General features: G+C 51.9%; 1 protein-coding gene across 1 annotated transcript; it reads right to left on the bottom strand.

Moving 5' to 3' along the window:
* Positions 1 to 3,974: 3,974 nt before the first annotated feature.
* Positions 3,975 to 27,132, bottom strand: Tnks1bp1 (tankyrase 1 binding protein 1). The gene is given in 13 exon segments (XM_059260828.1): positions 3,975 to 4,420; positions 4,858 to 4,930; positions 5,169 to 5,326; positions 6,422 to 6,558; positions 6,670 to 6,820; positions 7,070 to 7,436; positions 14,004 to 15,001; positions 15,003 to 16,106; positions 18,304 to 19,665; positions 23,465 to 23,534; positions 24,945 to 25,572; positions 26,584 to 26,683; positions 27,017 to 27,132. Coding segments are annotated over 11 exon segments (5,121 nt in total). The 5' UTR covers positions 26,669 to 26,683; positions 27,017 to 27,132; the 3' UTR covers positions 3,975 to 4,420; positions 4,858 to 4,869.
* Positions 27,133 to 27,175: the final 43 nt, after the last annotated feature.

The raw sequence follows: 27,175 nt of genomic DNA, 5'->3' as shown, positions 1-27,175 counted from the left end.
TCACAGTATTTTCTATAGCAGGTTGTGACATAAGACATATGTATTTTAGCTTTCAACCATGGTTTCTGGTTTGTTGCTTCCACTCCAAGACAGAAATTCTGACCTTCCCCAGCCATAAAAGTATTATCTGACCTGCCTTGTCTGATTGTAGGCCCTAAGACCCATGTCACTCCAGAGGTCCTGTGCTTTACCCTTCAGGGATGCTGAAGAACCTTGGAAGATACAGCTAGCTTTCCCCAACCAGTCCATCAGCAAAACTGCCCAGACAAGGAAGTCTCCATAAAGAACAAAATAGGGATTGGAGATTCTGGACAGCAGGACTCAGGGAGGTTTCTAGACGGTAACTGTTGTGCTTTGGTTCTGATATGCCTCCAAAAGCTCATACATTGAAGGATTGGTCCCTAGTGCTGCAGTATTTGTAGGTGGGACTTTTGGAGGTGGTTAGATCATGAAGGCTATAAGCTCACCAATAGATTCATTCATTCATGAGTCCATGGCTCAATGGGCTATTGGAGGACAATGGCAACTTTAAGAGGTGAGGCCTAGTTGGAGGAAGTAGGTCAATTAGGGGCAAGCCATTGAAGTATATATATTGTCCCAGGTGCATTCTCCACCCCACCTAATCGCCCCCGAAACTTCTGTGTATGTGTGTATGTGTGTGTGTCTGTCTGTTTATCTGTATCTCTCCCCTCTTCCCTCCTCCCCGTCCACTGTGAGTAGGTTGCTATCCTCTGCCATCCACCCACACCATGATATATTTAATACCTAGCTTCAGACACTAAAGCAACAAGTCGAGTGACCATAGGCTGAAATCTCTGGAACTATAAATCAAAATAAATCCTTTTTGTTGTTGTTTCAATCTCAGTTATCTGGCATAGCAATGAGAAGCTGGCCGACACAGTGATGCAGCCAGAGAGGGCAAAGGGTCACGCCCCTTCCCCATACCTCATAGCATGTATCTCTTTATTGATGGTTGTTATAATATCCTTCATCATGAACCAGAAGTGCTTCCTTGACTTCCGTGAGCCATTCCAGCAGATTAATCAAACCCGAGGAGAGAGTTGTAGGAAGCCCATCTGACAGCTGGTTGGTCAGGAGCACAAGTGAGAAGACAGATGTTTAGCTGAAGAAATCCTAAAAAACGTGTTGAAGATACAACTTGGCTTTTGTTTAATACATATAGTCAAATACAGAAAAGATTTAAGGATAAAATGTTAAGGCAGATGTTATAGTTTTTTAATCTGAAATGTACCCCCCAAACACACACACACACACACACACACACACACACACACACACAATTTTGAGCACTCTGTTCCCAGCTTGTGGGGTTTTGAAGGCTTGGCGCTTCTGGGATATGGAGCCTGCACCTGGTTCTGGTTTAGCATCCTTGCTTCCTGGTCTAGTCTATGACAAATCTGCCACCAAACATCGCTGACCATGGGCCCTGGGGCTCTGCTTTGCCTTCTCCAGCATGAGGGATGTGACCATCTGAAACCAGGAGCCCAATCCAGCCTTTCTGCCCTTGATTCCGTCACAGGACACGAAAGCATGGTATGTTCAGGGAAGAACCACAGGAGTGTGGTCAGGTGATCACCTGACACAGACCAGCCAAGGGCTACTCATCTAAACAATAGCGAGTACATCATCCTGTGGCATTTCAGAAAGGGACCAAGCCTTCCCCTGCAAGCCAAGAATTTCAGGGCCTGGGAAGAGACCCAGGAGAGCCATGGGGTGTCAGCACTCACTGCACAGCACCACATCAAGGCTCTACTCTTCATTTCAGCACTTCTTGCCTCTTCAGGTTCAGCTCCACTGGGCCCTGTCACAATAAAGGCTTCTTTCACCGCAGGAAGCTCGGGTGGTCCCCTTCGGTGGCATCTGTACAGTGCCATCTCAGCTGGTGCACAAAGTGAACAAGCCTTGAGGACATGGCTACCTTCGTCGCCTGAATGGCAAAGGATGGTCAAAGGTGTCTCAGGACCCAGAAAGGGAACAGTCAAGGCACAGGCTTAATTAGAGTCCTATGGCCCATTAGGACTATGCCCAGTGGAGCCATGGGCTCCAAGAGACCTCACAATAGAAGAGTCACTAGTATATAGGCCCAGTGTGTGGTGATATTTGTATGTTAATAAATAAAGTTGCCTGGAGATCAGAGGAAATAGCAAGCCATTTTTAGTAAACACAAAAGTCAGGCAGTGGTAGCACACGCCCTTAATCCTATCACTTAGCAGGCAGGGTCTCTGTGTGTTCAAGGCCACACGAGGGAACAGAACCAAGTGTGGTGACACACGCCTTTAATCCCAGTACCAACCATAGAGACCTGGAGGTCTGTACAGACAGGCAGTGATAAGGAAGTGAGGTAGCTAGGCTAAGAGCCAATGAGAGGGCAGAACAGCAAAGCAATAAAAGCCTGGGTAGACAGGAAGTCGTGGCACTTTGGAAGCTATGGCATGGTGAAGTAAGGTTATCTGGTGGCTATTCCTATTTCCCTGATATCTAAGGCTTTCAACCCTGTATTAGGCTCCGTGTTTTTTATTAAATGAGACCGCTCAGAATTCTTCTACACCAGTGTGAGAGCTATAGGCATACAACTCCAAGAGAGCCACCAAAAACCAACCCTAAATGCAAGACCACCACCCAAGAAGTTCTAGAAGGCATGGCCTCTACTCCCATGAGCCTGGAAGGCAGAGCCTCAAAGATTATTTTCCAGCTTTAAGGTTTTAGACATGCAGGGAACGTTTTATTCCTGTCTTCTTATCTATTTCTCCCTTTAGACTGGGAATGTCTAGCCCATGACTGTCCTGTAGTGTATTCGGGAAGCATATAAAATGTTTGACTTCATGGGTTCACAGCTGGAGAGCAATGTGCCTCAGGATAAACCGCACCTTGAACTGTCATCCATATCTGATTACGTGATATTGAGAAAAGACCTTGGGTGGCTGGAATGTAAGCCTGGAATGTCTGTCACCGGAATGTTGCAATCCTAACCTCCAAGTTGATGGTGTGAGGAATAAGGGGCCTTCTGGGAAGTGACTGAGACTACAGACATCATAAGTGAGATTAGTAGATTATAGGAGCCCTGGAGCTGCCGGGTCACTTCCACTGTGTCTGCACACTGGAAAGCTACCATTTATACACCACGAATTAATTCCTCTCCAGCCATGGTTTCGGACAGCACCTGATTTGACCTCCCAGCCTACAAATCCATCAGAAATAAATTTGTTTATAGGCCACTCAACCTACTGTATTTTGTTATAGCAGCCCAACGTGACTAAGACTGACTCCCTGCTCCCTCCTATGGAAGTGTGGCAGAATTCCAAGGCCCTAAGAATGGCCAGCCTACACATGGAAGGACTTTGAACTCCAATGACTGAAACACAACTCACCACACTACACACACTGGACTGGACTGTAAGAAATAAAATTTTTTTGTGTCAATCTACTGAGATGGGGTGGTGGTGTTTGAATCAGCAATCAACCCAATACAACCTGTATACTCTCCTGCAAAGACACTAAGCCCAAAGAGTGGAAGGGTGGGGGGGTGAATGGGGGTTGTGGTGACATATCTAATGTCTGAGTGAGCCCCTGGCAACAAGTTAATCCCACTGGATAGAGAACAGCCTAGATTAGCAGCACACACTTATGTGTGTCTGGGGACAGAGGAAGGAGACTCACCCTGAATGACCATGGTGGTACCCAACAGCCGGGAACCAGGTAGCACAAAAGCCAAGGGGTTCTTGCTCCTTCTTTTACACCATGTCTCTGCTCTGGTCTATCTGCCCACCCCACCATGATGGACTGAAACCACAAGACATAGCAAATCTTTCCTCTCTTGAGGTACTTGCTCAAGGATCTTGTCACAGAAATGCAGAGCTAAACTAACACAGGGAAGAAATAGCGTTTTCCAAATGCTCCCCTAGAATGAGAGGGATACGAGTCCCGCCACGCACCACAGTCCTGGACAACACCAATTCCCAAAAAACTTTATTCATTGTTTCAAGTGGTAAAATGTCATTGGTCTCTGTGGGGCACCTAGCGGGAAGGAGGGAGATCTGGGGCGGGGTTTGGGGTGGGGCCCACCGATTACAAAAATCAAAGGCTTTTATAAAAAATGCTATAAATTGGTATCAAAAGAAAACCCAAGGGAAGCAGAAGAAGGAAGCGAAGAGGGTGAAGGGAAGAGTGAGGGAAGGAAGGGCCAAAACCTCCCACCACTAGGTAAGGGAATCCGGGCCGGGAAGAAAGGTGTGGAAGAAGTTGGGACGGTGGTACAAAGTGCATAAATGTGCCTCCCAGACACTCCTCAGAAGTGGAGGGGGAAGGAGGCTGCAGTCTGAGCCTTAGCGGGGCTCCAGCTGTCTCCTCACTTGGGGACCCCACAGGAATGGCACTGCCTGAGACTGCCAGATGGAAGGACCTGAAATTGGGAGAGAGGTCAGAGGTCAGAGAAGAGACAGGGTCCAGCTTCCTCTGCCCTGGGGCCATTCTGATTCCCTCATGGGAGTCCAGGGATGAGGCAGTCCCTACCAGGACCTCAAGTTAGGAGCTCTAAACTGTGTAGGCTAGCTGATCATACTAGGCCAACCGCAGCAGCTGAAGGACTGTCCCAGCACACAGGGGCACAGGCTAAGATGGAAGTCCCACCCCCTCTTCAACCCCAGGATATACTCCAGCCCCAGGAACAAACTTAGAGGAGCCAAGGGACCTAACCAGGTCTCAGTTCGGCTTCACCTGCTTCCTTCCAGCCTCTCATAGAAAGAGAGCCTTAAGGACCAGAAGAGGGCACAGGACAGGACCTCCGAAGTTCTCCACACCAGGCCCTACTCTCGCCCAAGCCCAGGAACCTAGCCTTACCTTGGCCCCTGATCAGATCTTTTTCTTCTTCAGCTTCAGGGCTTGTAGCCAGTTGGGCGATGATCCTTCTGACCTGGAAAGCAGAGTGCAAAGGTCACAAAAGCAAAGTTTAAAGACACTGAACAAGATGAGAACATCTACCCTCCAATCAGAAGAGGCAGACTGGGGTTCAGTTGCAGGCCTGGACTCCCTACTTAATGTGAGGCCACTCAACCTCCTCTCAGCCTCGGTTTTCCACTTCTACAAAGTGGGTTTCCTCTTCTCAGGATAATACCTGAGGCTCAGGAGATACCTAGAACTCAGTTACTTACCCTGAGGATTTTTCTGGCTTAGGGGGTAACGTGAGGGGTTTCCCCAGCCCCGGAACCTTGCAGGACTTAGAACGCTGGACGGAGGACTCCTTCTGGCTTGACTTGCTCTCTGTCACCTCCCCCTCCTCAGCTGAGCGGTTCCGGGAGCGCAGCTTAGCCTGGAAGACAAAGATGAAAGACATCCAGACAGGCAGCAAGATTCAGAAGGCCAGGCCTTTACCAAGAGGGTGCAGCCCCCAAAACCAGGCCCGAACCCCTCTATAGATATAGATAGAGAATCAAAGATCTGCCTTCCTCAGAACTGATCCGCACACCTCGAACATCAGAGAGATATTGGAGAAACAAAATTCAGTCAACTAGGCTGAACAAAGAGTGGTAACTTCTGCACCTGTTTTTGCTTGTCTATCCTTTCTGCAGGCAATGTCCTTCCCAACCCAGAGCCAACTCCTGTGCCAACCTCAAGGCTAAGAGAAACTGCTTTCAAGAAACCCTGCCCAAGCCACCTCCCATTCCCAGCTAAGGTCAGGAAATAACTCCTTCTACTGAACAGCCCAGCCCATGGCTGAACTCCCCATTTACACCTATACATCTGTCCCCCTTCACCAGAGACACTCATGGGCAAGGGCCATGCCCAGCCCCAGCCCTCACCCAATGCCCTGGAAGCTCTGAGATGAAAGAATATCCTGTTCTTTGTTCCATCAAACTTGGCACACTGAAAAAAGTTGAGCCGGGAACAAAGAGAACCTTCCAGAATCCTCTTTAGCACAATAAGAGAAGAGATGGGAGAAGGAACGGATGGGTGGATGGGTAGATGGATGGATGGATGGATGAATGGATGGATGGGTGGGTGGGTGGATGGATGGATGGGTGGATGGGTGGGTGGATGGATGGATGGATGGATGGATGGATGGATGGATGGATGAATGGATGGGTTGGTAGATGGATGGATGGATGGATGGGTTGGTAGATGGATGGATGGATGGGTTGGTAAATGGATGGATGGATGGGTTGGTAGATAGATGGATGGATGGGTTGGTAGATGGATGGATGGGTTGGTAGATGAATGTATGGATGGATGGGTTGGTAGATGGATGGATGGGTTGGTAGATGAATGTATGGATGGTTGGATTGGTGGGTGGATGGATGGGTTGGTAGATGGATAGACGGGTTGACTGATGGATGGACAAATGGATGGAAGGAAATGCTGGGTGCAAGGCTGGCAGAGCAGTGTGTGCTGAATGATCAGACGGTACCTTCAAGGCTGATGGACTAAGGCCAGGAAAGAGGTTGACTTTCAGCCCTTTGGTGCCCAAGGACATCCGTGTCCGGCGGCTCTGAGGCTCCTCCACTACCTCCTCATCTGAAGATGGTACTCGGGAAGTCCTTGGCTCTGAAAATGTCAGGGGAAGGGTATCACAACCTGAGCAACATACCAGACACCACCCTTACCCACAACCCAGACACTGACACAGACTCCATTTAAATGACACACTGATCATACCCGTTGAATCTTGGAACAGCCGAGTATCCGAGTCTGCAGTCTCTGACAGGCCCAGGGTACCCCCAGGCCGTATGGCTGGGGCCCGGTGCCCCCGCTTACGCCCTAGGTTGGCACGACTCCGATACATGGCACTATCAAGGATCTCAGTGTCCTGCTCAAAACAACACCAACATCATTGCTATTATTGACCCATATCCACTTCACCCCACAGGGGCTCCCCAACATTAGTCCAGGAGCTGATGACCACTGCCGTTTCTCATTGCCGTGAGATACCCACAACCTTTATCTGTCTCCCATGACTGCTCAGAAAAGCTCTGAGAAAGGGGCTTTGACTCCATCACCCACATATCCTGACCCCTCCAACAGCCCATCCACCACCGCAAGTTCACCCTCCACTGACCTCTATGAAAGAGAAGTCCTCACTGGGGCAGCTGGGCAGAGGTCCTCTGGGAGGCCGTCGGGGGGGCAGGGCCGACCCCTGCTCATCTTGCCTAGCCCCCCCTGTAAGACTCCAGGTGCCATCCACCTCTTCTACCTGGCTGGCTTCCCCATCAGGCTGAGGCCTCGAGGAAGGCAAAGGGTCCCTGCTAGACTCCTCTGGTTCCCCTTGGCCAGCACCTGCAGTGGCTCCTTCCTCCTCCAACAGAACCCTGAAGCCTGAAGCTGCTGATTCCCTTTGAGTAGCTGCCTTTGGGCTGCTGGCTGCCATTATCCCCTCCAGAAGGCCCTGGGAGCCGGAAGGTGGGGAGCGAGCCAGGCACCTGGGGCTGCAAAGGGGAGAGGCCAGAAACCAAAGTCATTCGCCAAGCAGTGAGACCTCAGTTCTCTTCCCTGAAGCACACAGCACACAAAGAAAGGGATGAGCCTGCTTGGCTGCCTAGAAGGTCCCAGACTAGGCTTTATCACATACTATAGTCTGGGGGCATCCTTTATCAAAATGCTTGGGTCCAGTTTTCGAGTTCCAAGTTTTGAAATATTTACGCATGCATAAAATGCAATTTCTTTGTGTGTCAATGCATGTGAGCACACGTGGTGAGGCCAAACAACAATCTCAGACACTGTGCCTGGCATGCATGCATGCATGCGTGCGTGCGTGCGTGCATGCGTGTCTCCAAGGACAGCTTTTGGGAGTAAGTTCTCTTCTTCTACAATGCAGGTTCCAGAGATCAAATCTGTATAGTCAAACATTGACAGTAGACACTTACTGGCCCTGCTCCCTTTTTCTTTTGACAGGATCTTTCACTGGCCGGGAACTTTTATCAAGTAGGTCAAGATGGCCGGCCGGAAGTCCCAGAAACCTTCCTGTCTTTGCCCCAGCACTGTGATTACAAGTGTGCACACTACCACATCGAGTTTTCCTCCTGGGCTCCAGGGGCCAAACTGAGGTCTATAAACACTTTACTGACCGAACTGTCTGCCTAGCCCCGTAAGGAGCTTTGTGGTTAACAAAACCTAAACAAAAAAGTCCTTTGTGTCTCATATTTACCTCACGCGTGTAGACTTAAGGTAATTTTATGGTAATTTTGGTTTGCCTGTACTTTGTGACCTGCCACTGGGACCAGGTATGGATTCCTGTGTGATATCATGCTGTGCTCAAGAAGTTTCAAATTTTACGGAGCTGGAGACACGATGGCTAAGAGCACTGAACGCTCTTCCAGAGAACCGGGGTTCAATTCCCAGAACCCAAAGGACAGCTAATTCTAGTTCCAGGGGATCCAACGCCCTCCTCTGGCTTCCACAGACATTGCGTGCACATAGTACCCAGCTATACATGCAAACAAACCACTCATACACATAAAATTAAAACATAAGTAAATCTGTCAGGCAGTGGTAGCGAATGCCTTTAATCCCATCACTTAGGAGGCAGAGGCAGGCAGATCTCTGTGGGCTCCAGGACAGTCAGGGCTACACAGAGCAACCCTGTCTTGAAAAAAAAAAAAAAAAACAAACAAAACAAAACAAAACAAAAACAAACAAACAAACAAACAAATAAATAAATCTAAAACAATGTTTTAAAGTTTTAGATTTGGGGTTTTAGATCTTTGGGTTAGGATAGGTACCTGTACCTAAGCCCTTACATAAGTCCCTTTGCCTGTAAATACCCTGTATTCCTCTACAGAGTCACTAGGGAGGGAAAAAATAAAGATTGAAGCCTTTCAGCATAGCATCCAGCACTCAGGACATTCCCAGAAATCACACTTATTAGTGCTGCCCTAAGTTAGTGTGGTTCAAGCTCCATTCAGGAGCATGGGCCTGGATGGTCACACTTCCTGGAATAAGTCAAGAGTCAGCCCATCTGCCTTTACTCTCATCTCATCTCCAGCCCCTTCACACCTTAACTCTTTATCCCCCAGGCCTCACAGAACCTGGGCTCTCTAGAACACACCCGGGCAGAACATACGGCCATCTTGGAACAATTAGCTCCCTCCCCTCAAGTGGGAAATTTCTCAACACTTTGATAGTCTCTACAGAGCCCACATCACCCTCCAAAGCTATCTTGTTCCCTTCCCAAGCTCACACAGCTCCTCAGCTCTGAGAGCTCTGGGCTCCAACCTACACCAGCCTGAACCTACAGCACCAGCCACCTTCAATCCTGTGTGTCTGCCTCCACTGCCTGTCTGGGAGCTCCTCAAGGGCAAAGCCAGGCTCCTTTTTGTCTCTGTGGCCCCAGCATCTCTAGCCGAGAGACGAGACCACACAAACAGGCAGGGTCACCTTAGACTACAGCACAGCAATGTGTCTTCTGCCCAATGCTCTCTCAGAACAAAGCACAGATACCAGGATGGCACCACCCACACCATGTCCAGGCGCCACTCCCTAAAACATGCTCACTCATCAGACACCTAGGGCAGGCGGGTGTGTGCTGGTACCCACCACACCTACCCACAGCACAAAGGCACACCCTGATACACGCACGGGTAGTGAAGGTTAGCGGGCAATGCCTGGAAGCGAGACTGCTAGGTAATCGGTGATACCGTAGAAGGTAAAGAATCAGGCAGGTGAGTCAACCCTGAGCAGGAAGATGAGACAGGGACAGGGAGAAATGTGTCAGTCTGTCCTTCCATAAGCTGCTGACAGATGGAAATTAGAGAGAAAGGGAGGGAAGAGGTGGTAGAGGCCACAGTCCAGGAAGACAGAGGACTCAGGAGCCTGGATGGCAGCCAAACCAGCTCACCCTGAAGCCAGCTTAGAGTCGGGAGCTGGCAACAAGAGAGCAGCAGTGGTACCCCACCCCGCCCGGACAACAAGGCAGCGGAGACGATGTGAGCCAACTGAGAAGGGACAGAAAGATCTACTCTCAGCCCACTGAAGACAGAAAGTAGTGAGGGACCTCTGCTGAGTGGGCTCTAGGAGTAGCAGAGAACATGGCAGAGGCCCAGGGAATGCAGTGTACACCCACCCAAGGGCCTCTGCCTTCTGCATCGGAGAAGCTTCCCTCATTGAGAGCCCGGGGCATTCACAACCTAAGGGCTTTCTAGCAGGACAGAAGGGACAGGAACCTGGGTGCTAAGCGACTTAGGTTCTATCCTGCACCCATGCCAGCCTTGGCCCCAAGTTGCTTGCCCAGTCCAAGCCTCAGTTTCTTTATCTGTTAAATGGAAATCGAAAAAGTCCCAGAAGTTCACTGGGCATACTGGCAGGTGTCTGTAGTCATGTTTTATGTCTACGATACGGTTGATACGTAATAAACATAAATTGCTAAGATGGTCGTCATTCTGATCAGAGGCTCCTGGCCTGAGAGGATGCCTCACCTAAACCTTCCACATACACCACCCAATCTGAGTATCACCCAATCTGCCCAACATTACCCTCTGCCACTACTTCACATGCAAATACTGGAGACAGATCTGCAACATGTCCTGGTGTTTAAGGCTCTAAGACCTAAAATGAGGGAGGACCAGGGCCAGAGCTGGGCTGATGCATTTGAAGGGACCAAGTTGCCTTTGATACCAGAGAGAAACAGGGAAGGAACTCAGAGAGCACAATGAAGTCAGGGCCCACAGGAACAGAAAGGAACTCACAACCACACTCCCCCTGTGGGCCTCAGTTTCTCCATCCCTGAAATGGGGTGGCTGGAATCAATGATCTTTGAGTCTTCTTGGAGCCTACAAAGACTTCAAACTGGCTGGGAAGGTTTCGCATTGAGGGAGTCCCAAGGACAGGAGCAAGGGATGACCAAGAGGCCAGAAAATAGAGGCTCCTGTACCAGCTCTATCAGACTCAGAAGCATCACTCGCACCAGGGTGAGACGGCCCTCCATCCAGAACTCGCTCCTCTCACACCACCCACCTCCATGCTAGTTTGGCATAGTTATTCCTGCCAGCAGTCCAACCAATGATTGCCATCAAGGATGTGTTTGTTCACCATGAGGACCGCAACAGAAATGTCCCCAAGGACCTCCCTTTATGGACACTTCACATCCAAACTTACAAAACAGATGCAAATGCAGGTGACTAGCATTTTTTTTTTTAAAGCAATTACCACAGGAGAGGGGGGATTTGTATCAATCACTTTACATGAGTTAACCTTCTTCATGAAAACGCCAAGAGAGCCTGGAGTAAACTCTCGATTTACATATGAGGATATGGGTCTTCAGATAAGGCCAAAGACACCTGAGGAGAAAGGGCCACTGCTTCAGGTCACTTGCCTGATGTCACAGAGGTGTGTAGAGAATGAGGACCAGCGGATGGGCCCCAAGCCAGATTACTCTGACCCATTCTTAAAGGACTTCCTGGTACAAAGGAAATCTCCAAATTTTTCTTGGAAGATAAGCATTCCACAGTGTATTAATTTCCCCATGTCAGATGCTCACAGCACCAGCTTGTGGGGCATTAGTCAGGGAAGTCTGGAAAATTTGGTTCAAGTCCTAGACACACTCAGTCCCATGCATGGTCACAGAGCACACAGCTCTTTCCAAAAACAGGACTGGCTTTCTTCAGGACATGTATCAGAAAACATGGCATCCACACGGGCCCTCCCAAACAATGACTTCCTTCCAGCTGTGGAAGAAACGTTTTTTCTTATATACAACGAGGCTCAGCTGCCTGCGTTCCAGCTAAACTCGAAGCTCGGGTGACAACACCAGATGGATCATGGTAGCATGTCCAAAAAAGCGTGGGTGCTTTGAGGTGTGGAGATTCAAGCAGCCGCCCCATCGAAGCCATCCACATGCTGCCACTATCCTGTCAGTGTGTGGGGAGCATCCTCCTTCCAGCCTAAACAACAGAACAGAATGCTACTCATCCTCCTCAAGAACCAACCCCAGTAGGGCAGAGGGCAGAGCCCCACTCCTTAGTAATCTGTTTTGAATATAATGGCCATGCCTGAAAGCAGCTGATAGAAGGGAGTCAGAATGGCGTACTGTAGCCTCTGTGACCTCAAGCAGGTCACACCATCTCTCAACTTAACAAACGAACAGGATCAAAATCCCTCTCCTGCTGCATAGGGCAATTGTGAAGATCAATGCATTGCTGCACTCTCAAGCAGAGAGGGCTGAATCTCAGGAAGAAAAATGAGAACAGGCACACGGAGCCCATGCTCCCTAGTGCCGGGACTCCTGCTAGAACCCTGGACCTCCCAGGTTAACGGGTAGAAACAGAAGCTCAGAGCCCAACACCTAGTCCAGGCTCACAGGAACGTCCCCGCCCCCAACATTTAATTCTGCACATTCACAGCCCATAGAGAGTCCACTGTAACCTCTGTCACTCCCTGTCCCCTGGCCCTCCTCTCCTCAGCCAAGTCACCTGAAAACACCCTTCCTCAGCTTCCCTTCCCAACCCTATGCTTCCTGCCTCCCTCTTCCACCTCCATGCCAAATGGCTCTCTCAACCCCCACCCAGGGCCTCCCTAGCCCCTTCCTGGTCCCTCCTGCTCTCCCCCCACGGCCATCTGCCCTTCCTCTCAGAACAGCCCCCACCCAACACCTCCCTCCCCTGCCCTTCCCACATGCCTGGTAGGAAGCTCCCACTCTGGGACTGAAAAGGGTAAAGAGTTCTACACACTCAAGAGAAGAAAACCAAATCTCAATGGATGAAAATGTTAATGAAAGCCATACCATGCCTTTTTCATACCCTTCCCACAGGTGTGAAATCACCTCTGTTGGTTTTAAAACATCCATGCGACAGATTGTTGGTTCTTACCAGCCTGCCCCTGCCCCCACAAAAAGTTCTCTTTCCCAGGCAGCACCCCTTTAATCCCCCGCACTCAGGAAGCAGAAGCAAGTTGATCTCTGAATTAGAGGCCAGCCTGGCCTACATAGCGAGTTCGAGGTCAGCCTGGCTACAGAGAGAGACCCTGTCTCAAAAAACAAAAATAAAGAAATGACAGAATGAAGGAAGGAAGGAAGGAAGGAAGGAAGGAAGGAAGGAAGGAAGGAAGGAAGGAAGGAAGGAAGATAGGTTGGTTTGCTTTCATTAACTTGGGGTTGGGGTCAAGGTCACAGGGCTGGGACTTGGTTCTCGACAACTTCAGATTCCTCAACCACTGCTCTTCTGGAAATCTATAACAGAGCAGGTTGGATCACCTAATTCCCAACCCCTTGGCCAACCAGTCACTGCCCACGGGTCACCTTCCACTACCTACACAAGCATCCTAGGAGCTCATTTGGCTTGAGGCCTACAGAACTCACCAGAAGCCAAGCTAGGAAGGTAGCTCACTTGGTCAAGTGTTTCCCTTCCAAGCATGAACACTTCAGTACAACCCCCAGATCCCATGTTTAAAAGAAAAAAAAAAGAGGGGGGCAGACATAGTGGTGTGGGCTTGTCATCCCAGCAATGAGGAGGCAGAGTCGGGGTGATCCCTTGGGGCTCACTGGCCTGCCAGCATAACCTACTTGGCAAGTTTCAGGGCAGTGAGAGAACCTGTCCCCAAAAACACAGTGACAGGAATGATAGCAGAGGTAGTCATCCCATAGGCACAGAGCTTGTATATATGTGCTCACACACACAAGTGCACTTGTATATGCGTGTGCACGCAAACACACACACACACACACACACACACACACACACACACACAACTCACCAGAAACCGCCAAAGATGTGGCAGATTCCATTTCCCCTGGACAGCCATAACTCAGTTGTCGAGAAAGCCCAAAACATTAGTTGCAAAATGGTACCCCAAATTTTATATTCATCGCCCCCCAAAAAAGAATGCATCTAAGTTTTGTTTCAAAGTTTAACGTAAAATGTGAAACTGAGCGTTCACAGCCCTAAAGGACTCCTTTTTCCAAATACTACAGTCCAGAGAAAAAGCTGGTTTCCCCTCCTCAGAGGGGTCCCTCATTTAAAAAGCAATTGCACGCCCCCTCCCAGTGCCCAGATAGAGTACCTTACCTGGCTCCCACGCCCGGGGCTTCTTCTGTATCCATTCCAGTGGCTTCAGGATGGGTCTCAAAGGAAGGTGATGAGCTGCCTTCGCCCTGTGTCTCTGGCCCACTTGTCTCACCAACCCCCAGCTCCCTGGCCTCCAAGGGGTCTTCATTCTCCAAACCAGGGGACAAACTGCCACTATTCTTAAGATCTAGCTCTAGGCCAGGTCCCACTCTCCCCACCCCACACTCCCTAACTTCACTTGGGGCCCCACAGAGATTGAGGTTCCGGAGTCCCAAGTCCTGGGTCCAGTCCATCTGCCCAACTCCACAGCCCCGAGAACCTCCTGACTCTAGGTCACAGGACACCTCTAAATTCCTCAGACCTAGATTGTCACCCCAGTCTACCTGACCCACACCGAGTTCCCTGGGCTCTCCGGGGCTGCAGCCTGCCCCTGGGGCCATGTTTCTCAACCCAAGATCAGGTGTCCAATCTGCCTGTCCAACTCCTCGCTCTCTTGACTTAAGGAACTCTCCAGCTTCCACACCTGACCAGTCGGGCTGCCCCACACCACTCTCTCTGGCCTGGCTGTGCCCTCCTACCTCTCCCCGCCCTGGCAAATCTCTGCTCCTCACCTCCACGTCAGAAGGCCAGTCCTTCTCCCCAACTCCCATCCCCCTGGGCTCTTCAGAGCCTCCAGTTCCCAAATGACCGGCCAGATCCCCATTGTTCAAGCCCAGGCTGTCTGACCAGCCCATTTGTCCCACAACATTCTCTCTAGCCTCACTTGAGCGCCTGGAACTCACACAGCTAGACACTTCCAAGTTCCTGAGACCTAGCTGATCCGTCCAGTCCACAGCTCCAGCTTTGGTCTCTCCAGGTGGCACAAAGGGGCCACCTCCCATCTTCTCGGAGGGGCTGAGGCCAGCGCCACTCACTCTGTCATTACCAATGATGCCAAACTGAGAGCAGCTCTTAGTAGCCTCCTTGCTTAAGTCCCTGCTCCAACCTTGATGCCCGGGGACTAAATGCTGCCTCCGACTGGGCTGTAACACCAAGGCTGAACTCCCCAGTCCAGCCTCGCTGCCCTGTTTCTTTGTCTTCCAAGTCAGCACTACTAGGGCTCTGCCTTCCTGCCTGCATTCTCCCCTGCAGCCCTGTGACCTCCTGGTTGGACTCGCCATCTTGCCAGTTGCCCTGGTCTTTCGGCCTGATGGCTCCATCCTGCAACTTAGGTGTGCCAGGGCTCAGCAGGGCCCCAGACTCTCCTTCCTCCCGTTGGCCCGTGTCCCTGCTGGCCTCACGAAACTTGTCTTCGCCGCTTGGGGTCTTCTTCTCAAACTCTTCATCCTGCTGCTGAGCTTCCTCGGGGCTGAACCCAGAGCTCAGGGTTCGTGCCCCGAATCCTCTGTCCTGTGAGCTGAGGGCCCTTGAACCACCACCTCTGTAATCCTGTAACCAAGGACTCTTCCCGAACTCCTGGTCCTGCTGGGCTGGGGCCCGGCTGCCACGGATGTCAAGCACAGAATCTCGCTTCTCAAACTCCCGGTCCTGCTCCTCAGCATCCTGGCTGCTATAGCTACCGGAGAGGTCCTTCATCCCCAATTCTTGACCCTTCTCACCCGAATCTCTCTTCTCGAACTCCCAGTCTTGAAGGCTTGCCTCTCGGGGGCTGAAGGAACCCAAGGAATCCCTCTTCCCGAACTCCTGGTCCTGGAGCTCTTTGTCACGGCTGGAGTAAGTGCCCTGGGAATCCCTCTTCCCGAATTCCCATTCCTGTGTATCGGCCTCCAGGCCCTGAGTGCCAAGCTGAGCTGGCTTCCCCGCTGCCCATCCATGGACAGACACTTCGCCCGCATCCTGGCTGCCAGGGGCTCCTATCACCTCTTGGCCAAGGCTGCATCTACTGGCCCACTCCCTGTTGCTCCCCTCCCCAGATCCCTGCCCACACTTGCTGCTCCAGTCTCTGCTCCCAGGGCCTGGGTCTCCACCAGGACTCCTGCCTCCCAGGCTGTAGTTCTGAGAAGCATCTTGAGACCAGCCAGAAGGACCAAAACTGCTGGGATGCGAGTCTGCTGCAACCCCAAATTCACTCTGCAGGTCTTTCTGGGCCCAGCCAAGGAGTCCCTGGGAAACGGGGATGGGAAGGGGAGACAAACAATGCTTAGAGTTAATTGAGGTGGGAATCAACTCAAATTGAGAATGACGGCTACCTAGTGCCTCAGAGCCCCACTCGGGCAGGAGAATGCTGCCTAGATTTCAGCTGTGTGACCTTGAGCAAATCACTTAACTACTCTGGGCCTAAAGATCCTCCACCTTAAAGAGATACTTCCTACTACGTGTGACTTGTGTGTCGGGATCAATCAAGAGCATTTAAACAGCCTGGCACACATGGACTCTCAGTTGGACAGTCCTGTGATCATGTTTACAGCCCTTGGGCAAGACCTGGCTAGCTGCCAGGAGAAATCCTGCCTGAAGGAGAGGCCTAAATATGCGCCTGGGGGGAGGGGGGGGAAACTGTCAATGAAGGGCAACCGATTTGCAGAGATTTGCAGCTTACCTTGTGAAGCAAGGTACTGACACCACCCAGAGCTCTTCTAGCCCCCATGAGCACCCAGGCCCTTCCAACCCTCAGCACAGCCTTCCCCAGGAAGACTCCGCCCCCAGCCAGCCCAGAAAACTCCGGGCACGAGGCTCCCTACACCCCCACCCAACTTTCCCTGACTCACCCCAGAGGGCGGGCGGGCTCGGGGCTCAGGGCTTCGGAGCCTGCCAGCCTCGTCCCGCAGTGCCGCGTTGGCCAGTAACCGTTCCAGGACAGACATACTGGCTTCCCTCTCCCCAGGCCAGGCCATGCCCCCCACACCTCCCTACTGACCACCCTGGGGCTGCTGGGTGAGCCAGGTACCAGGACAGGGCTGGGCTGCTCCCCTAGCCAGGACCTGTCCGACGGCTCTGTCCTGGCCCAGCTCCCTGGCTCCGGGAGCAGCTGCAGTTCTGGCAGCCCCGCCCAGAAGCCAATTGAGTCACTCACATCCTGGGACAGACACACCTACTGCAGGAGTCAGTGTGGTGTTAACCCCTTCCTCCTCCTCCTCCTCCTCCTCCTCCTCCTCCTCCTCCTCCTCCTCCCACCTCCTCCCAACTCCAGAGGGCCTCTGGGGGCTCCTCCTTGCCTCCAGCTCCACCCCAACCAGTCCAGTCCAGGATTGAAAAATAGGTCTCAAAAGCCACCTGGATTCTAGCCCTTAAATGCAGAGGCAGCCTGGTATGAGAAAAGGCACAGAGCCGAAAAACTGGGCTGGTCCTGGCTTAGGCCCAGCTACCAACTTGCTGGGTAACTCTACATAAGACACCACTTCCTCTGGGCTTTGGCTGCTGGTCTACAAAACAGATCTTGAACTCAACGGTAATTCCAGTTGTAAAAGCCAACACTTAATAAACTATTTATAATGAGCCCAACACTATCCTCGGTACTTTGACATGTCTTAACTCATTTAATCCTCTCACTCTCTGAGGTACAGCCTATCACAGCCATCACCACCTTACATACACGGAAACTGAGGCAGAGGGTAGAAAAGTGTCTGATTCAAGGTTACACCTGGGCAAAGCATTAGTAGAGCCAGCTGAGCACAGGTAACATACCTATGCTATCAGATGAACCCAGGCCCTCACGGTCTGCACACCTTTCCCTTGCATAATATTCCCAGGAATAACAGGTTGACTACTTGGCATATGCTATACCCTGCCTGAAGCACTTTCTCCACTTCATTCCAGGCAAGCAGGGGAGCGGGGGAGACGGCCACATCAGCAAAGTGCTGACAGCACAAGCCTAGCACTCAAGTTTAGCTCCCCAGTACCCACAAGAGTTGGGCACAGGGGCATGTGTCCATAATCCCGGCGATGGGGAGGCAGAGACAGAAGAATCCCTGGAGCTCACTGGCTGGCTAGCCGGCCTAGGTCAATGGGTGAACTGCAGGGCACAGTGAGACTGTCTTAAAAAAGTAAGGTGGACAAAGATGCCTGAGGTTGACCTACACCGCCCCCCCCCCCCGCCTCCCCCCGCCCACACCTCTATGAAAGGACAAAGCATACAATTAAGGTTCCCTCCTAAGACTGCTCAGCTAGTGCATGCTGGTGCTGGGACTAGAACTCAAAACAGCTAAACCGTAAGCACTACCCTCTATGGCTCTGATAGCAACTGTAGAAATATGAGGTGTGGGTCCACAGCTGCCTTATATTCCATGGTCTCTATGCTAAAAAATGAAGCCCACCCAAATGCTAACAGCCCCACATGCCTCATTCCTCCCTATGTCCACCTTACCTCGGAGCAGGTGCCCGGTGACTGTGCGTCCTTCGGCTCGGATCCAGCTGCCCGCCTGGCACTGCCTGAGTTGGGAGGTGGTGATGCCAAGAGATCATCCAGCCAGCGAGAGCTGCTTTCAGGGCCCGTAGGCTCTGGGGACACCCTACAAGGGTCCTGAACCTCTGTCCTGGGTTGGGTGGTCTCTGCCCAGCCTAGGGTCACCACCTCCTCCTCAGAAGGCAATGCCTGCCCCGGATCAGGCACGTCAACAAAGAGGATGCAGGGTTGGTCAGGGGGTGTCGGATGTTGCTGTCCCAGTACTGGCTCTAAAACAGGCAGGGCTGCTTCCCTGGTGGCTAAAGCAATAGGAGACTCCTGCCCCGCCAGCGGTTCCTGGTCCTCACAGCTCTCCTCTGCCTGAAGTAAGGGGGTTCCAGATGGGCCCTCAACTGTAGAGGGGAGAACAGCCGGGGACTGAGGCTGACTCTCTACATCATCTCTCTGGGGTAGGGAGACACATGGATCATTTCCCTGAACCCCAGAAATAGACCCTCCTGGGCTCTCTGGAGCTGATGGGGTTCCTAGCTCCAGCTGGGACACTCCTTCTTCCCTGCTGGATGCAGCCCAATTGCCAGCCTCAGCAGCCTCAGCAGCCTCACTGGCTTCTGTAATGGGAGATGGGGGTGGGGAATCCAGCCGCCACACGCCCAGACCTGAGGGCCTTGTGGGGAAGGTCCACTCAAATGACTGTGACAAGCTCCAGTTAGACTCTGCCCCACTTCCAAAGGGACGATCTAAGTCTGGCTGGCTCCCCTGGTCTTGGGGCAGAGCAGCCAGGGAGCCTCCCAGCTTCTCTTGGTCCTGGCTAGGTGGCCGAAGCAGCACCCCTTCTGAGAATCGGCGCTGAGCCAGGCTGCTGGGACAGGGTTCTGTGCAACTCTGGGCTGCTGCCTCCTCCCCGCATGGGAACGTTCGTGTAAGGTCCGGCAGCTCAGGCCCTTCCATCAGGGGTTGAGGCAAGTCGGCTGGGGGCTGCTCTGGGCTATGGTGCCTTGAGACTGTCTCCACAGGAGAGCCACTGGGTCTAAGGGTTTCTGGGGCTGCCTCAGCAGGGAGCTCTGGGCTGGGGGAAGGGCAGGGACGCTTATCAGGCAAGGTTGCACTGGGGGATGCTGGAGTCACAGGGGGGCAAACTGAAGCCGCAGGAGCTGCAGGACTCTGGGTTTCTGGAAATTGAGAATGATGGGGAGAAGTCTGGTGGCTTGAAAGCCGGGGAGACTCGGAGGCTGGGATGGATTCGTTAGCTTGGAGGACTGTGCTGGTACAGCCTCCATGCTCTGAAACGGGGTCTGGACTTGGGGTGATCCGGGTCTTGGAAACCTGCAAGAGAAAGGTCAAGTGTTGTCACTCACTTCTTAGTTGGGTCCAAGCTCACACAGACCTTGGGTCAGCTGGGAAAGACCCAGGAGATGAATTCAAGTAGGGCCCCTCCCCCAGGTCATCTCCCCAGAAAAGGTACCCAGCTCTATTCACTTGGCATCCATCATTCTGACTGCTTCAGTAGTTCAAAGGCTCACCTAAGGATCTCCTCCAAGAGGCTGCAGGTTTTTGGGCAAACAACACATGCTTAAGAAAGGGGGGAATCTGACCATCTAGGTATTTGTGAACCGAAGGGGAAGAAGGTCTGGCCTCAAAGGACTACAAGTCCGTTCCAAGCCCAGAGCATCTCCCAGGAGCACCATCAAGCAGAGGAATGCAGTTCCATCCTCTGCTCTGTGCGCCCACAGGTCTCAGTGCTACCCAAGCAAGCACGGAGACCACGGATTCGAGCAAAGAATGACGGAAGTCATCCAAGGCACGTGGCTTCTAGTAATCCCAGTGCTGCCTCCTTTGAGCTGAATGTCTCCATCCTACAGGGTCTCTCAGGGCCTCAGGTTCCCACATGTACTCTTGGGCTGATGCTAACATCCACCTCAGAGTTAAATAAGGATTAAAAAAGATTGGTGCATGTGGACCCTGGGTATTGAAAAAAAAAAAAAAAGCCAGCTGCGGTTACTGGGAACAAAGAGAAGAGACGACACCAGGAAAAGGAGTCAGAGGTGACACCAAGCCCTTGGTTCTCCCGCACTGTGCCACTCTGCTTGTCCCCACACAAACTAAGTGAATCCAGATACTTGCCCCGACATCTGTGCCCCACCACTTGAGGTTGTGACCCCTCCAATGTCACCGCCTGCTGGATCTGGGTGACAGAAAGAATTCTACTTCTCCAGCCCCGCCCACCCCCATTCTCCTCTGCAATAACCTAGCTCCCAGACTGGTGCCTTTAAACTGCATCACTGATGGCCCACTCCTCTGTCAGTCTTCCGAAAGCCACTTATTCCTTGAAAACAGGAGCCCCTGGATTGTTGGAAGCCTCCCAGCATCACTTGTACAGTTCACAGTGGTTTCAAGAGCAGAGTCAACTCTTCTGGCATCCCGATTCCCTAGGCTTTGATGGGTGCCCTGCGTTCTTCTGAGGCCATCCGTTTAGGCCCAGTCCTTCCCAATAACAACTCTATCACCACTGCCTCCAGTCTCAAACTGAGTCTGCCACCAACCAGCCCATTTCCTAATTGTCCCGTTTATTCTTTTCATGTTCCCAACTCTCTCATTCTTCAACCCCTCTGGGAAGCAAGGGTCGGTGACCCCACTTCCTTCTCGCAGCTCCATCCCTCCTCCTTGCTCTCAATTTTCTCGTACTACCATCAAGGGCTGCCTTTACACGGCACAGCCCTCAACACCCTCACGCTCTTCAGCATACTGTTTCAAGCTGTTTACACACAGCTCTCTGCCAACCCCAGCACCTGGGCAGCTAGCTGTGGCTGGAGGAGAACACAGAGCAAGGGCCCTGGTCTCCCGTCAGATTCATCACTGACCTCCAACTGCTTCCTGGAGTGCCCGCCAACCCTATGTACTTCCTTTCCTTTCGCCCCATACACAACAACGTATTTACAAGTCTCTCCTCAGACCTCCAACACCTTCCTATCTCTCTCAGCTGATGGCCTTGCTTCCTGTTCCCTCAGAACAGAAGAGAACAAACACATTCTGCACCCTTTCCTACCCTCCACCAGGAGCAGGACAGGAAGCCGAAGGGCCTGATTCCCCTTCCAAGACCAGGCAGTGTCCTTGCTCCAGGCTAAGGCCAACCCCTCTTCTCTCTTCTGCATCGCTGATTTTTCCCTCCCCACTTGATCATTCTCAGGGCACACCAACTGCTCTACTTTCTTCTGTCTTAACAGCTAACAGGAGAGAAAGGCAGAAAAAGAGAGAGCTCACTCTTGGCCCCACATCTCTCTCTCTCTCTAGCTACCTATTGTTTTCTGGAAGGTATTGCTTACCTTCACTATACACAGCTCCTCTTGCCTCATGTCAAACAGGCCTTCTAAGTCACACCTTGCACCTAACTACTTGCCAAGGTCACTGACGACCTCCCTATAGCTAAATCCAAGTGATACTAACCAGAGGCAACCCAACAGAGATATCGGCAGCTGCTGGCACACCCCTGCAGTCCTAGAGGCTTCTCTGCTTGGCCACACTCTGGAGCTGTTCTGTCTCCACTGCTGTGCTGGGGGCCTCTTCCTTCCAGTACACCACCTGAGCCAGTCTCCAACACCATCTCTACACCCACAAACTCCAGGACTTCCCTTCAAACACACTCACTTCTAAATGTCATCACCCTCTAGCTAATCACCCAACTGACATTTCCATGTGGATGTCTAAAGAGCATCATGAACTCAACAAACTCAAAAGCAAACTCCTCATACGTCCCCCAGCTACGCTCTGCCTTTAAAAGCCCCCATCTTACTAAGTGGGAATCTCATCCTGCCAGTTGCTAAGGCCAACACCCTTGGGGTGTTCCTAGATTCTGCATTCCCAGACTCTCTCTCCCTTCCTCCTCAAAGAAACTATGCATGTCCCCTCTCTATCGCCTACAGACTCCAGTCCAGATCCGACCACTTCTCACCAGCTCCAACAGCTGCCCCTAGGGTCAAGCCATTACCATCTGCCCCTGGATCCAGCTAACCATCATCTCACCGGTCCCTGCTGCTATTCGGACTTCGCTATAGCCCCTTCTCAACCTAGGAGGCAAGATGTCTCCTTACACCTAAGTCATCAGACACAACTTTCTCTGACTTCAGACTGCTCAGTGGTATCTTCTCCTTGCTGAAGCCAAAGCCCTTGGAGGCCTCCAAGCCTCTGCCATCAAGTACTATTGCCTCTTGATCCTCACTGCTACCCAGTCATCATCTCACTGCACCCCAGACCTCTTGGCTTCTTTGCTTCTGCCATATGCTGAGTCCCCTGTCCAGAATGCTATTCCTTCGGCATCACACCACTCACTACCCGACCTACGTAGTGAGGACTTCCCACTACCCTCACCCAGCACGTGACCTTCCCAATTCTCCTAGCACGTGTGCAACACCGTATATATCCGCCAGTTTACAGGATGTCTAATTGCATGTCTAACTGGCTCCCTTTGGAAGGTGAGGTCCTTACAGCAGGCACAATGCATATTTTGTTCTCTGATGTCCCAACACATAGCGTACAATTACATGCAGTCAGATCTCTATTCCGGGGCACGTGGGACAGCCTCTGGCTGACATTGGCTCTCCATGCAAGGGCCATTTTTGACATGGTTCGCTCAGGAAATTCGGCTTCATCAGAGACAAGGAATGAGCAGGAAGCCCAGACTTTTCTCTCTCTGAACCCAGAAGTACCAGCATAGCCAGGGAGGATTCTAGAGTCAGACACTTCAGGTCCTGCCTCAGGCCACGTGAGTTACTTAGCCTGAGTCCTGGCATTCTGAAAAGGGGCTTATGAGGTCCTCTAGCTAGAGTCACCAAAAGGACTAAATTGGCTAATATTCCTAGGACATGCCCTGCACACAGGAGGGGTTTGGTCAGTGGTATGGGTATCATAAGTACTGTCCCTTTTGATCATCCATACTTAGCCACCTTGAGAACCAGGAACACTGGCTGGGAGTTTTAGAAAAAAAAAAAAAAATCTGAGTCTTGGAAGCCAATCCCTGGGCAAGTCCATGGGCCTCAGTTTCCCCATCTAAACTCTAGAGCATAAGAGGTGATCTCAGATGACTCTCCAGCTCTACCACAGCTGTGCTCACAACACGAAGACAACTCACATCGGTAGGTGGCTCAGAGCTCGTCAGCTTAGCCAGGTCCCCGTTCATTGCCAGGCTAGAAGTGAGGCTCCTGAGAGGAATAGAGACAGAGGGGTGATGAGGCATATTGAAGAAAAGGAGGGAAGGTATCCCCAACCAATTTTAACAGCACCCCAAGGTTAAACACGCCAGGATTTACTCCTGAGGTTGGCCTGGGATCACTTGGATAAAGAGGCTAGGTGGTGTCCAGACAATGAATGCCCAGGACATAACTCTCACTCCCTTCCTGCACACACAGGTTTAAATGCCCCCTCCCTTTTAGGAAGAGCATCACGTGTGTCCAGATCGCTCAGGGGTTCCTAAGAAGACAATGTCTCCCTCTCCTAGTCCCTAAGGGGTTAAAGTTCTTCTCTGGCCAGAATGTAGCTAGTCCTGGCAGCCCTACTGATATTTCTTGAACAGTTTTGGGGGACGGGGCGTAGGGGTGATTTTCCAAGACGGAACCCTTCATGGATGGAAGGAGGAATCCAGGCTGGGAAGCAGCATGGTCTCCCAGCAGCCATGGTCCTGGATATGCAAAGGTTAATCTCCCAGCCCAGCCACCAGGTGTTTTCAGGTGAGAGAAGGGAAAGCTGGAGGGGAGGGCAGGGCAGGGCAGGGCAGGGCAGGGCAGGGCCATCAGCTACTGGCTCAGCCCAGACCACAACAGGTCTGGCCTCCACAGAGGGAGAGAGGCCTAACTATGCATCTTCAGGCTGGTGCTCTCTTGCCCTGGAGCCTTGGGTGGTCACATCCCTCGCCTCCCTCCCATGCCGTGTCTACTAACCTAAGGAGCACCTCCCAGCCAGCCTTCCTTTACATGCAGGCCAGCTATGGGTAAGAAACACATCATGGGAAAATGTCTCCAACTAGAAATGTCTCATCTCTCCCATCACACGCCTCATGCTAAGGCCGTGCCCCGCAGATCCTGAGAGCTAGCAGTTAAGATCACAGGCTTTAGAATCATATACACATTTGAATTCAAACTGAGAGACTGTAAGAAGTCGCTCTGGAGCCTGGGTTTTCCAGTCTCTGAAATAGACCTAACAGTCCCTTCTTCCAAAGAGCATGGGTATGCATGTATTCAGTGGACTACAAACTGGTCTACTGAACCCTAAGACTCTCTGGCACAACATGCACCAACTCTATAAAGGGAATTATGGTGGGCTGGGGATGTAGTTCAGTGATAAAGCACTTGCACAAGGCTCTGGGTTCAGTCCCCAGCACTGTACACACACACACACACACACACACACACACACACACACACACAGAGAGAGAGAGAGAGAGAGAGAGAGAGAGAGAGAGAGAGAGAGAGAGAGCGCAATAACATCACCATTTGCTACAGAGATGCTCTGAGACGTAGATAGGGTTGGCCTGCGTTCACATAATTAACCTAACAGTGAAGGTGACAGCCCAAACTGGAGCCCACTTGCTCCCTAACCCCTTCATGATTTCTTACCTCTCCTCGGGAGTCTTGCTATGTTCTTCCAGGTGCTCTGCCGAAGACTTTGCTGTCCCCTCCTGGGCCTGTCCTTTGGGAAGGGTCTTATCATCCTCTCTGGGTCCAGGGGTACCATAGGTCCTGGGGCCATATCGAGAGCTTCCATCATGGTTAAAAGTGAGGCGGGAGCCCCAGAGGCGATCAGGGCTAGCAGGGATCTCCTTCCGAGGCTGCTCCATCTTGGCCAAGATCTCTTCTACCGTACTGGCCGCAAACCGCTCAGAGGAGGGACGGAAGGGGGCAGGGGCCTTCCGCACACCTCCCAGGGCAGCACAGCGAGCTGGGGGTGTTAGAGGAGGTAAGTCTTCTTTCCCAGAATCTTCTTTCCCAGACTCTTGGGTAACTTCTCCTCCAGCAGGTGCCTCAGCTGTAGGCCTTGGGGCAAACGTGAGGGGCCGCTTGCTAACACCATAGGGCTGGGGTCCTGCCAGCATATTCATCTTCCGGGCAGAAGGCAACTCAGCCAGGGGACCCCGAGGAGGCCGAGGCCCAACAGGAACCAGGAGGCTGGGCTTGGCAGGCAGAGCTGGCTTACTGGACAAGGCCCGGGGCTTGGGCTTGACAGGGGGCTTAGCCCGAGGGTCACCTATCCAAAGGAAGGATTCATTGGAACTGTCAGAAGAATCATGAAACATAATTTTCTGTGACTCCTGCTGCACCAAATCTCCCACCCTCCAACTTCAGGAAGTTCCCATCCTTCGAGGCTCAATCATACATTGCTTGTTCCATGAAGCCTTCCTGGATTTTTTTCACACCCCAGATGTAGCCTACCTTCTCCAAACTCATTCAATGTTTATCCGATCCCCTCCTTAAAAGCTAAAGCTATTTATGTTATGGGTGCTATGGCACCTGATTTCTCTGGCATCCTATTTTGCACCTAGCACAGATTCCTATTAAATAAATGAATGAACAAATGAGTATATTCATCTGCCTGACCCCACTCAGCACTCAGCCTGGGTACCCAATTTAGCCCTATTTCTTTATAGGGCCCTAGGTACCACATTTCCATAGTGAACTTTTTATCCTGGCTGAGCTCCCCCGTCTCCCTGCACACTCCCAGGCCACCTCCTCAATGTCATCTGGTGTGTGATCAGGAATGCAAACTTACTATTGACCTATGTCAAACAGAAGTAAATCTGCCACAGGAAGAAAGGAAGAAAAAAAAAAAAAGAGCCAGAAATCTACCTTCTATATAAGGCATTCTAATGCCAAATAAAAGACCTTGGGAATTACTCACGGCCACAACCCTTCTATAATAGAATCCTGTATCACCCACTCATTCAGCTAAGCAAAAAAAAAAAAAAAAAAAAAAAGTCTAGACAGGGAGAAAGAAATGTACTCCATTTCTCCTGAGCTTCAGTGTCTCCTTCTCAAAGTGTTACTCGACCCATCTTAAAGATTCTGCCTCCACCCCTGCCGAGCTCTACCTCGCGCTCACCAGGTCCCCGGGCCCTTGGGCGCTCACTTGACACTTGCTGCCTCTCACTTTGACACAACTGTCACTCGGCTACCTGGCGGGACAGAATAGGGGTGCAGCCTCTGCCCTCCCCACCCTCCCAGTCACCGGCCCCACCCTGCACCCATCACCCATCGGTACCTGGCTCCGAGCCAACAGGCGCCAGCTCCTCCCCCATCTCCTGGGGCAGTGGGGAAGCCATGGCAGTGCCTTCCCCGACTTTCATCACATGCGGCAGACCCTGTGTGAGAAAGGCGAAGCAGTGTAAGTTGGGGTGGCTGAAGACCCAGGAAGTGGGGGAGGGGGTGAAGAAGGAAAGGAGCTGGGCGAGGCAACAGGCTTGGTGGCCAAGGAAGTCTATTTCTAACCTAGGCTGTGTGGGACAGGAAGAGAGAACTCCAGGAGGAGGCTGGGGAGGTCCCATCAGGAGGGGTGGGGAAGGTCCCCACAGCCACATCCTCAACTCTTGCTACAACTCTCCAACTCTTGGCTCTGAACCTCAAAGATCTGGAGCATCAGAGCGCCACCTCTACGCACACCACCCCCAAACTCCCTCCTATGACACCCTACTTACAGTTCTCCAGACACCCCTCTTGGTTAGGCAGCCCCACTAGAGGTATCTACACTCCAGGCGGGGCAAGAGGGCCGGAAAGTCTCAAGTCTCGGGAATCACCTCATGGGAGACGGGAAAAACCCGCTCCTCCCCAACCTGGGGCTCCGCCCCACTGCCGGC

Source organism: Peromyscus eremicus, chromosome 4 (assembly GCF_949786415.1).
Source record: "Peromyscus eremicus chromosome 4, PerEre_H2_v1, whole genome shotgun sequence".
Taxonomy (NCBI): domain Eukaryota; kingdom Metazoa; phylum Chordata; class Mammalia; order Rodentia; family Cricetidae; genus Peromyscus; species Peromyscus eremicus.
Note: the sequence above shows the minus strand (reverse complement) of the source record. Positions and strands in the feature narration are given on the sequence as shown.